General features: G+C 39.8%; 1 protein-coding gene across 2 annotated transcripts in view; it reads right to left on the reverse strand.

Moving 5' to 3' along the window:
* Positions 1-15,091, reverse strand: part of LOC113030223 (roundabout homolog 2-like) — an 84,551-nt gene that overhangs the window by 4,676 nt on the left and 64,784 nt on the right. For both annotated transcript variants that reach the window (XM_026181436.2, XM_026181437.2), the window contains 10 exons: positions 10,654-10,778; positions 10,390-10,561; positions 9,236-9,412; positions 8,141-8,167; positions 7,942-7,981; positions 6,251-6,378; positions 5,317-5,589; positions 4,356-4,518; positions 2,954-3,211; positions 1,901-2,103 (listed from right to left, as the gene is read on the reverse strand). In XM_026181436.2, coding sequence (XP_026037221.1) covers positions 1,901-2,103; positions 2,954-3,211; positions 4,356-4,518; positions 5,317-5,589; positions 6,251-6,378; positions 7,942-7,981; positions 8,141-8,167; positions 9,236-9,412; positions 10,390-10,561; positions 10,654-10,778 — 1,566 coding nt within the window. The remainder of the gene's footprint in view (positions 1-1,900; positions 2,104-2,953; positions 3,212-4,355; positions 4,519-5,316; positions 5,590-6,250; positions 6,379-7,941; positions 7,982-8,140; positions 8,168-9,235; positions 9,413-10,389; positions 10,562-10,653; positions 10,779-15,091) is intronic.

Raw genomic sequence — 15,091 nt, forward strand, 5'->3', positions numbered from 1 at the left:
ATTGGTTGTCACCCACCATAAAAGGCACTTCTTCTTGTTGCGAGTTAAAGAATGTATTTCAGAAACTATCTGACATGAATGCAGTTTCTCAGATTGGCTGAATGTATGAACAAGAAAAGCAGAATTGTCTCCTCTTTGATATCGTCCTTTTCTTAAGTACCCCATTCAAAATCTCTGATAAGAGACAGATTTCCTTTTGTTGCATTTTGACATCTGTATTGTTATATGTTTTAAATCTACACTTTTGTGGTTTTTCAGTAGTGATGACAGCAAAACACATGTTTCCTTTCAGTGAATCATAACTATATCCACATGTCTCCCATTCATATGCAGTCATGGTGAAAAGAAAGCACACCCTCTTTCAATTCTAACTTTTTCCGTATCAGGACATAACAAATAATCATCTGTTCCTTAGCATGTCTTAAAATTATTTAAATACAACCTCATATGAACAACAATGCATGGGATATTAGATAGTGCCATTATTTATTTGACAAAAATTAAGGAAAAATGTTGAAATGATGTGTGAAAGTCTAAATACAGCCTCACTTATAGCCTCAACTAGGTTACTAATCAAATGCATTAACAGCAACTACTTTTAGCAGTTTTAGTCTGGAAAATTCAGGTGTGTGCTAACACGATACCAAGGAGGAAAACCATCCACAGTGATCCTAGAGAAGCAGTTACTGCTGCCAATCAATCTGGAAAGCATTATGAGGCCATTTCCAAACAATCTGAAGTTCATCATTCCACTGTGAGAAAATTATTCATTAGTGAAAAACATTCAAGACAGTTGCTAATTTTCCCAGGAGTGGACTCTGCAGTAAACTCACCTCAAAGAAACTGAAAAAAAGAAAAGAAAAAAATCTACATCTCAGATGCTACAGGCCTCAGTCAGTATGTGAAAAGTTAAAGTTTGTGACAGTTTAATTAGAAAAAGACTGAATATGTATGGTTTGTTTGGAAACAGGTTGCCAGGAGAAAGTCTCGTCTCATGAAAAGAACACGGCAGCAAGGTTTAGGTTTGTAAAGTTGGATAATCTGGATAATCTGAAGACTTCCGAGTGGAGATGTTTGGCCATACAGCCCAGCACCACATCTGACAAAAGCCCAAGACAGTATATTACCACCAACACATCATACCAGTTGTCAAGCACAGTAATGGAAGGGGGATAGTTTGGGCTTGTAGTTTGCCATGGGAACCAGGAACCTTGCAATCACTGAGTCGAATATGGACTCATCTGTGTTCCAAAGTATTCTAGAGTCAAATGTGAGGCCATTTGTCCAACAGCTAAAACTTGGTGCTAAAGGTAATTGTATAAGCTACTGAATCATGGCTTAGTTTTTCACACACTGCTTCAGCATTTTGGCTTATTTTTTGCTACATGGTGTAATATGCAATGCATTGTTGTTCATCTCAGGTTGTATTTTTAAAAAAATGTTTTTTTAGTTATGTCCTCCAACGTAAAATTTGGAAATTGAGAGAGGTTGTACTTTCTTTCTTTTCATCATTATGCTTTTCATCGACTACACTGAAGATGAAAAACTTCTACTAGCTACATTCTCACATGGGAATGATATTATTCTTAAAAGTGGCATGCCTTCAGTGAGAACACATCAAGTGAAAGCTATGAATTAAAAATGGGCTCCATAAATAAGTAATAATCATACCTCAGTTTCACAAATCATCCATATTCCTAATGAAAGTGCTATCGGTGAACTTGGTGTAGGCATATAAAAATATAATTAGAGCATGCATGTTAATATCTGTCATATTTTCAGCACCTATGCATTATTATTTACCCATATTTCCATGTGAGCATGACCTCATAGTGTCAATGACTCAGTGGTCTATTCACTTAAAAATGAAGACAGCAATTAATTTTTAAAACATTTTTACCTGAGCCCTCAAGGTTATCCATGCTGTGACCAGGAGTGTATTCAAAGCCACACAAATTCTTTGACACCACAGCATATCTTTCATCCTCCTCCTCCTCTTCCTCCTCGTCTTCAGAAAGGAGAGTGGTTCCCAAATCAGAACCCAGTGTACTAGACATGAAGTCGATTGGGGAGTTGGACACGTTTGGACTGGTTTTCATATGCCTATTTAAATGTGGGGAAACAGTGTGTATTAATAAAATGTTTTTAAAGCAACAGAAGACAGATAATGGGCGTGAAAAATGCTGCAAAACAAGCATTACAAATTCAGAATCAGTAGATATTCAGGAGGGTGGAGATGCAATGTGCATACACTATGAATGCCTGCAGTGATTTTACTGATTACTTTCTCAGTGCTGGTGTGTGTTGTGCTAACACAATGGAGTTGTAATTGGACTGGATTAAGGATATCTGGATGGGCAGGGCTGTCACCAACATGCCTGTTATCTCCCGCACAGCTGTCCTCCATGATGGCTCGCATCCCACCATAGAGGAGATGCATGCATAATTACTAACTCTATTTACTGATGTCAGAACAGCATGTAAGACTAAACCCAGTCATTACCCTCCATGTCGCCACTGACTTGTCAAGTTTTCCAATGCTCCATCAAAGGTGTAATCAATGGAGAGATGTTTTTATCGCTTGCAAGACACACGGGCCGCAGGTCTGAGCTGACACATGTAAATACCAGCATTGAAAGGCACTCAGACATTTTCCATTGATATGCAAAATCCAAACTTTCACCAGAATAAAATGAATAAAATTACATGCATCTCTCTAACAGAGCAAAGCAAACATAGTTGAATGGATCTGCGTTACCATGCAAAGCTTTCACACTTTCACATTATTACCAAAAACAAGAATATGAAAGGTGGTCTTAAAAAGCCATCTTTGCTTTTCCTTGTTTGGTGTTCTAGCATTTTGGTTGTGAAGCATTTTGTGATGCTTACTGTATATTGAAAAGGGCTATATAAATAAATTTTTATAAAACCTAGCTTTACAAGGGAATCTTACCATGCCTGCTTGGCCACTTCATACTGGTAGGCTCTAGTCAGCTCATCCAAGTGAGCCTGCAAGATGGACTGCATTTCTTCATGGTGGGCAGAACTGAGAGAGGACGATGAAGGCTGACTAAAAGTAGCTGCTGCTGGGGAGGAGGACCTTCCTCTCAGGGGAGGAGTGGGACCTCTCTCTTCCTCTACTTCATTTTCCAAATTCTGATGGCGGTAGGTCTGGACAGACATTGGTGGTGCCCAGCTTCCGTTGTCATATCTGGCATGTGGACAAAATGTTTTCATGTTAATCACCACATTGACTTTCCTAAATAACTGATTAGAGATGTATGCCAAAGACAGAAAATACCTGTAAATATTCCACTAACAAAAGTGTTCTCAACACTTTTAAATGATCAGAAAATAGCAGCCACAATATGTTTAGGCTTTACAATGCAAGTGTGACTGTGCAATTCAGGATGGCAAAATGTGGTCCTGAAGACATCTGCTCTAGAAGATTTACCACACAGAGAGTAGCACTTTAGCCACCATTCAGAAAAATCAGAATCTGTCATATCTCATCATCATATCATATTATCCCAAAAGAGCACTTTGCTCTCTAAGTGCAGGCTTACTTGTGGTTCCTAGAGCTTCCAACAATACAGTGGGGGAGACAGAGCCTTCAGCTGTGAGGCTCCGCCCCCGTTAAACCAGCTCCCTGTTTGGATTTATCATAATCCAAAGACAAGCACCTAATATGGATATCTTTGGTGTGAACCCACATAGGCACAGAAAGATCCCCAGCTAGTGGTTGGGTTCAAACACACCCAGTGGTTTCACAACTGTAGAAATGGTGCTAGATAAATAACAAAAAAAAAGGAATTCACTCCAAGAACTTTTTAATTTTGTTGAGTTAAATTATAATGTTTTGTTTATATGTTAATTAGCACTTATTAGCAGCTATGTTAAGGATATAGCTTGCTAACTAAGCTCACACTGTTAGCGCTTCATCATGTGGTTTAAATATAGTCACTTCTAACTCGAAAAAACATGGCATAGACAAAAAACAAACAAAAAGGCTTCACATTGCAGAGTTCAGAAATTAGTGTGGGGCAGCATGGCGACCACATCCATTTTTCATAACAAAGACTTTAGCTTAGTCTTAGCCAAAAGGGCTAAATGTAGGCCAGCAGTCACTCAGCTAACTAGGGTACTAGCGTTTAACAGGCTAATACAGCTAATTCTTTTTTCTTTCACAAGGTAAATTAAACAGGCAGCTTATATCCAAATTCTGATAATAACACAAAGCCACCCATGCATACACTCTGCTTGGGCCCCAAGTGCAGGCTCTGTGTTTGCATGTGTTTCTTTTCTGTTTTTATGTATTTTAGTACAGAGACTGATGACATATGAATGTACATTACCCTCCTCCATGATTTTCCTGGGGGTAACAGTCAAGGTCAACCTCAGTCCCAGGCAGGGGGTTCATGGGTGGTGGTGGCAGAGGCATGTTAGCCCAACATGTCCCATTTGATTTAGAGGTTTTTGTTCCACTTTTTAGCTTCTTTTTCTTCCCAGCCTTTGCACCTGGGGGTAGGCAAAGAGAGGTTTAGCTTCCTCTATACAAAATACGCAAGAGTATTATTCTACTCTCAGTCCACACACATTCGGTTTTGCTTGGAAAAAGGTACCTTCTATTTTTCTCTGCTGCTTCTCTCTGTGAACTTTTACCCAACCTGTCTTCTACCCAGTTTTCATTATTCGTCTCTCCTGTGTGCTGACAGCACATTACAACATTTTCTAAATGTTGACATTTCTTAAATAGGCATCAAAACCTGCGGCAAACCACTTTAAGTTGCTTCTCCACTTGTTCTCTTTATCTGTGGTTAGCTTGACATTTAACTGAGCACACGGCCTATAGTGCAAAAAAAAAAAAAAAAAAAAAAGAACACACAGAAAAGCCTCCACGACTTTACTAAATGTATATAAGCTACATAAATAGCTCCAAACACTGAGGGATTTTCTTCTTCCATCTAATCAAATTAACCCAAAAGAAATGTGTCATGATTGCGTGACATTTCTAGGCAAGATAAGCTCCCAGGGTAGAATTGTGATGAAGACAGAAGAGTAATTAAGGACATTATCCTAAGGGTTTATTTTTAGTGAATATGTAAACAAATTCTCTCCTTCCTAGTTTGGTCTTTCCTTGGTTTAGCTCCCAGTAATTTAAATGATAGGGAAAAAAGTGCTTGTGATTTTGCTGCAAAGATGCTACACTTAGTTCACAGAGACCCAAGGAGTTTATCATAAAATGAAAAAAACCCAAAACAAAACCAAAAACAATCAAATAAACAAAGATCTTGATCATTTCATCGTGGCTCATACCACTGCCAGGGCGTCTGTCAGTTAGCGAGTAGCCCAGGTTTGCTATTTCCTGCTGGGCTTGAAGAGAAGCCTTCCAGCGGGGATCTGGCCTATCCACCGCCAGCTCGTGGAAACTATTGGACTGAAGTATTTGAGTGGTGGCATAGGGGGTGGGCTGAGTGCCTCGTGCTGGGCTGCTGTAGCCTGCCTTCCCCATGAAGTCGATACTGCTGTAGATGGCACCATCAGACAGCATGGTACCAGTTTTCTCCACCGCTGCAGACGGTAAAACATCTGAGGCAAAAAAGAGGATGAACACAGAGAGGGGAGGGAAATGGAAAAGGCATCATGGAGAGATAAGTTGACATGAAGTTAACGATCTTTAAGGTCATTAACACTCCCTGCTGCTCCAGCACTCTGTATTAGTTAAATACATTTCTCAAATGGACTTGATATAAATGAAAGTGATTATCAACAACCATAATTAGCATGCAATGCTCTGTGGGAGCCGGGTGGAGTGCTCACAAGAGGGATGCTCAAACAGTGCTAACCTTCAGCTCAACAGTCTTGCACGAATAAAGCCTGAAGCTCACCAGGGTTCCATTGAACTTTGAGAACATGTAGGCATACAAACACATAATGGAAACCAATATACTTCAACCACTGTGCGCAACCTCGAAAAACGGACAATGGCAGAGCATGACAAAGAATGATGGGGAAAACAATATCTAAACAGTGCAAATTTAAGCCAGATATCAGGCTTGTCACATCAAATTAGTAAAACAGAGCCCTTGAAGGCTGTTTTAATTTGTGTGTGTGTGTTAACCTATTTGTGTATATGTGCTTAAGTGTGACATCCTGTCAGCATGCTTCCCAAGGGATCAACATCAAAACTGTCCAACTAGGCATCGCTAAACCGTATTCTTCATCGCTCCGGCTTGTTTATGTTTCTTACCTCCTCGGCCAAAGTTGCTGCCGCCTTTTGGACTCCCTAAGCCCCCGTTAGCTGGGAGACTTGTGGAAGGCCAGGAGTCAGCTAACCAGGGGAGGCCTGGATCACCTGCTTTTAACAACCCTGGACGGCTGTGAGAGAATGTTTAAAGTCAGACAAAGGTGGATGAGAGGTGGAAAGGACACCAGAGAACCAGTGACATTGTTAAATATTCAGCCTGCCCTGCTTATTTTCTTCCTGCTGCATCAACAACAAATTGATGCGAAAACTCATTCAGCATATTCTCGCCCGTGGAGCAGCCGAGCACGCAGGCAACAATAAACAACAGAGAGACATAAAATGGCAAGTCTATAAATCAGACTTCTGCCTCCCCTCGACTCTACCACCCCTAACTCTCCCTGGAGAAGCAAGGCAGGCCTAAATACACACTAAATCCACTTTAGAGCCTTAGCACAACAGAAATTTACATTTTAAATTGAGAATCATGGACAGCCTCTGGCAGATCAGCTACACTGCTGCTCAGTCTCCATAGCAACAGAGACAGCAAAAGCCCATTAGGTGGTTTAGGAACGCTACCATGTCATTTTGTCTTTGTGAAGTACAACGTCCACGAATAAAGGCGTTCGCTTCAAGGTAGGAAAGTTGTGGGCAGCAATTCAGGGAGGAACAAAAAATAGAAAAAGACAATTTACACCCCCTCTATATCAGCTGCTGTAAAAATGGCAAAACATTCACATGCCTGCACATTAAGTAAACATACCGTGTGTCTGCATATGTTTACTTAATGTGCAGCTTTACAGTGAGTTTTCCACTGAGCCTGATTTACCAAGTGCCAGGGGAGTTGTTCACAGCTGACTTGGTGATGGCTCAAAGGTGTTCAAACAATTACGTCAATAATTTCCATTTTAAACTACACAAGCATAATACATATATTTACATATATTTCCTTGGAAGAACAGGGCAAAGCTATGCACAGTAGCGCAAGCAGTCTGTGCACCTTCAGTGTGGAGAAAGGCACTCATGCAAAAGGGTTTTACAAGAAAGCGTTTATTTTTAGTCTATTACTTGCAACATTTGTTCTGGCTTTGGGCTTATCTGCTTGCTTAGGTGTAACAAATATGTAGAGCAAACCACTGTCCACAGAGCAAATTCACCTCTTTCCCCCTGTTGTTTTCAGGAATACTTTGATATTCTGTGGACACGCTGTCTTTGCTTTGGGCATTTTGAGCAGTCTGGAAATTCTATCGGCCACTGAGAGGAGTCTCAAGGTCCGACGCATTGTTCTTCTGTCTCCACATAAAACCCATGACTCTACTTACTCTAGGCCAAGCTTTTTAAACAGCACATTCATCACCTCTCCCCTCCTTTATTGACCTCTGGCTCACTCAGATGAACTGAGAAGCGCGCCGGTGACTAAAACACCTGCATTAATTGGTAGCTCTTAGTTCAAAGGAGTGATTAATGATTTCATCACAGTGAACAACAGTGGAAATCGTGCACTGATACAATATGAATAGGCGGGGGTGGGTGAAGGGGGGGCATAAATGCAAATTCCATTCATCAGGAGAGAACTCTTCATATTAAGTTTTACGATAGCATGGTGTCATTAAAAAGTTCACCATGTGACACCGAAATGTCAGCTTGGAAGCTTTAGCAGTAGGGTTTCTGAAGGTTTTTAGTGGAGAAATTCTCACCTTCCATTGCGAATCAGGCCTCTGTCTCTTTGGAATGTCACTTGGAGGGAAAAGAGGGAGGAGAGAGAAACAATTAAACTGTCAAGTAATCAACAGCATGACTGTAGATTTGAATGGCTGATACATTACTGCTGTCAAGAATGAAGGCACCTAAATTGCCGGGATATTGTATATACAATGGCACAATGTAAAGACATACCTGCTCGAGTGAAGGTGAAGGACTGAACTGCAATTTAAAGAGACATAAAGAGTGTGCGTATCAGAGGGCATATCAAGTGGCATAAAGAGTGCTTAGAAATATTAAAATGATTCAAAATGCTCTCGTGTTCAAAAGATATGGATTGTGTGCTTTCATTTTTGCTTTGTTTGTTCATCCATCACTGATATGTCAGCACTGTGATCATATTTTGATGAAGCTTGGGCAATAACGCAGCTAACATTCCAGCATTTTCTGATTTACACTGACTGCCCTGAGGGAGAAGTTTAAATGAAGGTGACATTTTTAACCTTTTATTTTTTATTTTTGCTCGCCTCAGGTGATCTGCACTCTCATCATAATTCAATTTTTTTATGAAATCCTTCCAAAATACATCTTGAAACAATACGTGTGCAACAAGAAAGACAATTACTGATGCAATAGCATTTTTAAACTACTGCTATAAATTATTTAAAAATGAAGAAATCAATGAATTTTTTAAGTCAATGGCTCTTATAGAAAAAAAAAAAAAAAGAATCCATTGTTTTCCAAATGGAAATATGAAATTTTGGACTTAAACTCCTGCAGTTTTTGAATAAAGGGATCAGAAAACCAGCCCTCAATCACATAAATCCCTGCTGAATTAGGAAATCGCACTGCTCTCTCCCCAAGTCACTAAATAAAAGCTGCAATACACATTATGAAATTTGCACACAGCTTCATGCTCGACTCGCAGTGGAATAAAAGAATATTCCATACATAAACCTAGATGTACCTCATGTTAATGTGCAAACAACACCAGGCATGGTCTGATAATGGAAGGGGATGTTAAATTACTTATCTCGCATGAATGTATTAGAGTGTTGAGGTGTGCTGCTGATGGAACGCAGCACAGTCGATGCACATCAGTGCACAGTGAATTAAAGTAAATAGGGCCTATTTCCATCGGCGCTGAATACATTTTCTTTGTTCTGCGTTTCAGCCAGCTCAAATGGAGTCACATCTGTGATGGCATCAGCTTCCGCTGGAGAGAGACCTACTTTGCTTTGTGAGCCAGTTTTGATGCAGAACCATGTAAATTGATTTTTTTTTTTTTACCTGCATAGTTGCTAAGTCCTTTCCTCTTTTTTCTCCTCCAGTACAACCAGGCACTGAAGCCCATGAGGACAATCCAGCAAGCCCCTCCCAAAGCAGCGATGAAGGCCGGCTGCTTCACCACATCTGAGATGCTGTTGTTGCTGTCCGATCCTGTCATTACGTCCCTCAGTTCTGCACCTGGAGGCACCACACACCCACACAGGGAGAAAAGGGAAAGAATTTAGAATTTTAATTTCAGTATGAGTGACTGAATGGGATTAAAAAAAATATTGAGCAGGAAAAAATGCAGTTCAGAGAAATTAAATTGCAACAAAATTTTATTCAATATCATCACAATGTTTGACATAGAGATAAATAAATATGGTGAAAATGTACAAGTTTAAGCAAATCAAAGAAGTGTGGAACACACTATGTATCAAACCAGGACACATGGACTACAGAGACCACCGAAAGATGAGCCCGTGAAAAAATACAAACACAAAGAGATAAAAAAAAAAAAAACAGCATCAGTGCATCCAATATAGCGTTAATCAATTCAGCAGTGCACTTATCAACTTGAGCTGCAAGACACAAGATTGACAGAGCAGCTCTGACAGAGTTTGATTTTCTGTTGCGGCTACTGTGCTGTGAAATTAGATTCACAGTCTCCAGCAGGAACCACCCCCCCATCATTAAGCTTCATTCCACAGGCCTGTTTCCCTTTCTCTGGGCGTTAGGGGTGTTATTATATATCAGTCAAAAGTCACAGATGAAGAGCATCTGGCCTGAGCTCCCATATTGATTCTGGGCTTATATACGCTGGGCATCCTTTAGTGATTTCATAAGATGTGATAGGCTGATAAGCTCCTACAAAAACACTGTCTACTTTGTTAGCGCCAGCTGCACACATATTGGAGAGGATTATTGATATGGCTAACAGTACTTGGCACAGTGTTACCAGGCACTACACTTAATGAACTGCTATTGATTTCTCTATAGACATCTGGCGTTGTAAAGCGCAATTTTCTTTCTTCAAGTGCGATAAATTGATAAATCATTTTCCCAGACCCCCAATCTGTGATAGAGACCTAGGTCTCCTATCTTGGGGTCATTTTATTTGACTCGAGGTTTGGCGTGTGTGTGTGTGTTTGTGAGAGAGAGAGAGAGTGGATTACCCAAAGTGATGAGCTGGGGTATGCTCTTGACCCCCACCCCTGCGCTGGTGCCTGCAGCCACCTCTACACGGTACTGCACTCCAGTCTGCAGACCCCCAACTACCACTGAACGGATGGTCGCGTCCACAGACTTATTGACATGAAAGCGAGTTTCGTTGGCCAAACACCAGATCTGACAAAGACAGACACACCAGACAGATTTCATTGTGTGGTTGTACATCACTAAATCACTAAACTATTCAGTCTGGAGAAGCCTGGGCTCACCTTGTACTCTTGTATGATGCCATTCTGTTGGTCAGAAGGAGGAGGGTCCCAGGATACACTGATGGATGTGCTGTTGTGGTTTCCCACTGTCAGCACTGTCACTTGCTGTGGAGGCGCACTTGGTGCTGATGGGTCACACCGGGAGGGGGTAAAAAGATTAAAGAAAGAAAAGGTAAAAAAGAAAGAAAGAATGAAATCACTACACATAGTTTATTCTGAAAAACGAGTGTGTCTTGTTTTATTTATTTCTTTTTTCATATGTCAAAGAGGGATTTGTCTCACTCGCTACCTCAATTCATATTAATTCAGCAAGCCAAACAACATGGGTTTTTCTATTTCCTAAGCCAGCCTGGCAGATGGCTGCTGGGAGTACTTCATCTCAGTTTCTTATCTTAATAGTGAGATTCTTATTGTGTTGCTGAACCCAGTAAGTAAATCACTTTCATCATGTCCTACGCGCACTACACCATATTGGCCACATGCAAATGCTTCCAGTGTAGATGCACTCAATTTAGCATGTCTGTTTGAATAAAATTGGTCAGTACCCATGTCTGATAATAAGTTTGAGGTGATTTCTTGGTGTGTATGTGGAGACTAAGGGCATAAAAAACAAACTTTAACAGTTCTTTTTTAAAATTAGAGATTGTGGCACCCTCCATAGATAGATGTAAAATTTAAAGAAACTATAGGCAGCAGGAGGCAAAAAGATCATATCTATGGAACTGTGCAAATCAGGCAATCCCTGGGCACATAGTCTCTCTCGATTCCTAATAAAATCATCATTACGTTCTGACTGAATGGATGAAACAGCTAGTTTGAGCCCGATTAAGGAGGCTTAAAATAACAATACTAATCACAGTGTTTCAATATATGGAAGGCACTGTCTTACTGTACTGAGAAGTAAAGGTGGAAATGGGCGTTGTGAGTCAAATTCTCAAAATGGACATGGTGTCTGTACTCTCAAAGTCAAAAGCACCAAGCCATGTATTAGCGCATATGAACTAATGACACAACAGCATATTAGAAGTGTATGACAGAGCATTTGTGCAAGATTTGATCCTGACCTCTGCCAGTTATTTGACATCTGCAAAGCTCAACATCAGCCTCAGGTAATTTACATAGCAAAAAGATGACAAAACAATAGATTTCTTTTGTTGCCAGATGAAACAAATCTCCCTGTATAATGTAGCTTGTGCTTAAAAGAGCGGCTATGAACAGATATGGCTGTGTCTGCAAAGTACTTGACAGGCTGGCAGGACAAAGGAATTAAATCAGCCATAGGAGATGCGGTTTATTTTTATTACATTTAACAAATTAACTGAGCTCAGTTTGAGGATATCTATATTCAGACATTTAGGCAGTATTGACTTTCCAAAGCAATTACCGTTAAACAGACTCACACAAATTACTGTCCCAGTATTGAGATGACTATTGTTCAGAAGGAAGGAAAAAATACACACGCAATGAAGGAAGAGTCAAATATAAAATACAGGATATTATATTATACCATATCATCCTGCCACAAATCTTTACTCCTTTCATTCAAGTAAACATTTACAAGTAATTCCAATCTGATTACAGGTGAAGGAATTCAACTTTCTAAGTCATCAACAGTCTGAACAAAGAAGGCTCCTAATATTCATCTTCGGGCTCATAATATTTGAGGCAATCCTTTTGTCTCTGAAGACAAAAATCTAATCATAATAACTAATCTGATGGAGCAAAAAACAAACAAACAAAGCATTCCATAAAACACAGACCTCTACAACTGTTTGAGGATTTTGGGGGGGCTTTCAAAACCTCAGCCAGGAACAGTTTATTTGTCAGTTTTGTTTGTTTATCTTTTCAGTTTTGATTTTCTGAAAAAAGGAAAATACACATATACAGATAAAATCAGAAGGTATGCTATATGTCAGAAAGTACACAGAATAATGGGCATGTATACGGTTCCACATTTTTTTAAATAAATGAAATGATCATAATTTCTGATTATACCACGTTTAACATTTTATTTCAAAAGTATTCATTCCTTTTGTCATTGCACGTTATTCTGGAAATACTACCACTGTCTGTATATTTTATAATAATGCTGCTTCATACACTTTCCACAAGGCACCTAGTAAGCTTAGAGCAAGCTTAGAGCAGTAGTAGAGTGACCAATAAAAAAAAACTGCAGGAGGGCAGTGACCACTAAATGCCTTCAGTGCTCCAAGTAGGGTAATATCAGGTCACAATTATCCAAGTAACTTTCAGCTTTCCAGATGTCATTTCAGAGGTGCTCTTTTAGCAAACAGTGCCTTTCCAGTCAGTCAAAGGTCTGCATTAGGAGAAGACAGGAACCATTAAGTGTAGTTCTACAATTTCCATATGTACCACAACAATCCCCTTGGATGAATAATAGCTAGAATACCAGTAATGACTCAGGATAATATTACTATAAATGGCTGCAAAACCAAGAAAAGGTCAAAGATTATGTTCTTACTAATGTGACTAATACTTATATTAGGACTGATGTGAACTGTAGCTAGAGAGTAATTTCAAGCAATTAATGCTTCCAATGTCTAAGTAAACATTTCAGGGTTTTTTTTTACCCACAGCTGTGCAATTAAACAAAAGCTACTAAAGCTGCTTAATGTTCTGCTATGCAGGATATGAAGTAGTAAACATAACCTGTTATGCAAATGGATGCATAATTTAAGCTAATTAATTCATGAACTGGTGAACATTACTCTACAACACATCTGCCCCCGCCCCCAAAAAACAAAAACAAAAACAAAAAAACAGTAATAAACTCTATCTAGCAAGAGAAGGGAGCTCTGTTTCATATGAGAATTTCAGCTTTTAGCCTCACTAATGTCCATATGAGACCAGGTCAGATCAGAGGTTCTCATTTTAACAACTATACAAGCATAGAACCTTGACTCATGGGTTCATTTGACTTGCTGTGAATACTGGCTGAAAGCCTACACTCCTCTTTAAACTCACTGAAAGGTTGTGAGGTGCATTAGTATACAAATTCTCCCTTGTGCAGTAGGGAACTTCATTTCCAATCTACCTTTGATGGATAACAAGTGATTTTCTTGCAATTTTTGCAAGAATTGCATTTCTGTGCAGTAAAGAATAGGTTGAGCAAGGCAATTTTTTTCCCCTCTACCACAATGCCTTGTTTCTAGGTATCCCTGAGCAGACCATATGCCCCCATCTGCAAAGACCTCTGTGATCCTGTGTGGCCGTTTTAATTGGGCTCCAGTGAGGTGAGTCTCTCTTTTTTCCACCAGCTTTATCCCCTAGACTAAGCTAGCCCTGTTCTCCTACTGGGGGGAAGATGCAGCCCTGTGATCCACTCATCATCAAACACAGATGCTTTGGGCTAATATTTTCTCTGACATTAATGGCCTTGTCATGACTTGTTTTTCAGCGCAAGCCAAGTTCCACACCATTCAAATGATGCAACACCTGAATGATGCAATGAAGTAAGTGAAGATATTGTCTTGTTCACCCACAGGCAACATATGTAGCCGCTGTAAATGAATGATGATACAGTGCATTCACTTTTTTTTACTCTTGAAGTCCAAAATGCAGTCTCACCTTCAGGGGAATTGATTAAATTTGAAAACAGTGTTAACCTTAATGCCATAGCCTGTATCACCCGATCATGTTTGCTCAGTTGTTATGGAGATCTTTTGCAAAGAGAGGACAGTAACTCTCATTGCTTTTAGCACATTTTCAGATGAGCCGGTAACGGCTTGCAATTTCGGTGAAAAGAAAAGCTAGTGAGTGGATGTTTAGTTGGGATTGTCACACAACCATATTCAAGGTTAAAGTGGATTTTCACATCAGGGGCTTTAAATAATAAATATTGGGTGATTTGACTGGAAGGTATAGAGAAAGTTAATGAGAATCAATGAGAGCATGAATCCTTTAACCTGAATGAGTAGCACTGATTCAGTGACTCCACCTGTAAGATTCATATGCATAATTGAAATTTTGTAGTTCTTTCAAAGTTGTCTCCTTAGTCAGCACTCCACCTGCCTAAGACCTTTCACTCCACAGCTGAGTTGGTGCATCTTAAAGCCAGTGTTTTTGACACCACAGCTGAGATAGTTTCCACCAAATGTTCAAATGCTCCTTAGAATTCTTATAGTTAAGCTCTGTACTGACAGGTTGAGTCCAGGGGTGAAGAGCCCATTCAATGAGAAAACACAACGAGAGTGATGCAGCAAATGAAGTCGCAGCCATGACCTGATTCTCTACCTTTGGGCTTTGTGCACTGTGGTCTCTTTCACTTCAATCTGCTTTTTCATCTCCGATCACAGAAAACCCAACATAAAAGTTGGGGTTCATCTCTTGTGATGTTTGCATTGGCAGCATTAAATAATTTCTATTATAGCATTAGCATGCAAAGATAATTCTTATCATTTCCTGTTTGCAAAGAATT

The sequence above is a fragment of the Astatotilapia calliptera genome, chromosome 10, assembly GCF_964374335.1.
Source record: "Astatotilapia calliptera chromosome 10, fAstCal68.1, whole genome shotgun sequence".
NCBI lineage: Eukaryota > Metazoa > Chordata > Actinopteri > Cichliformes > Cichlidae > Astatotilapia > Astatotilapia calliptera.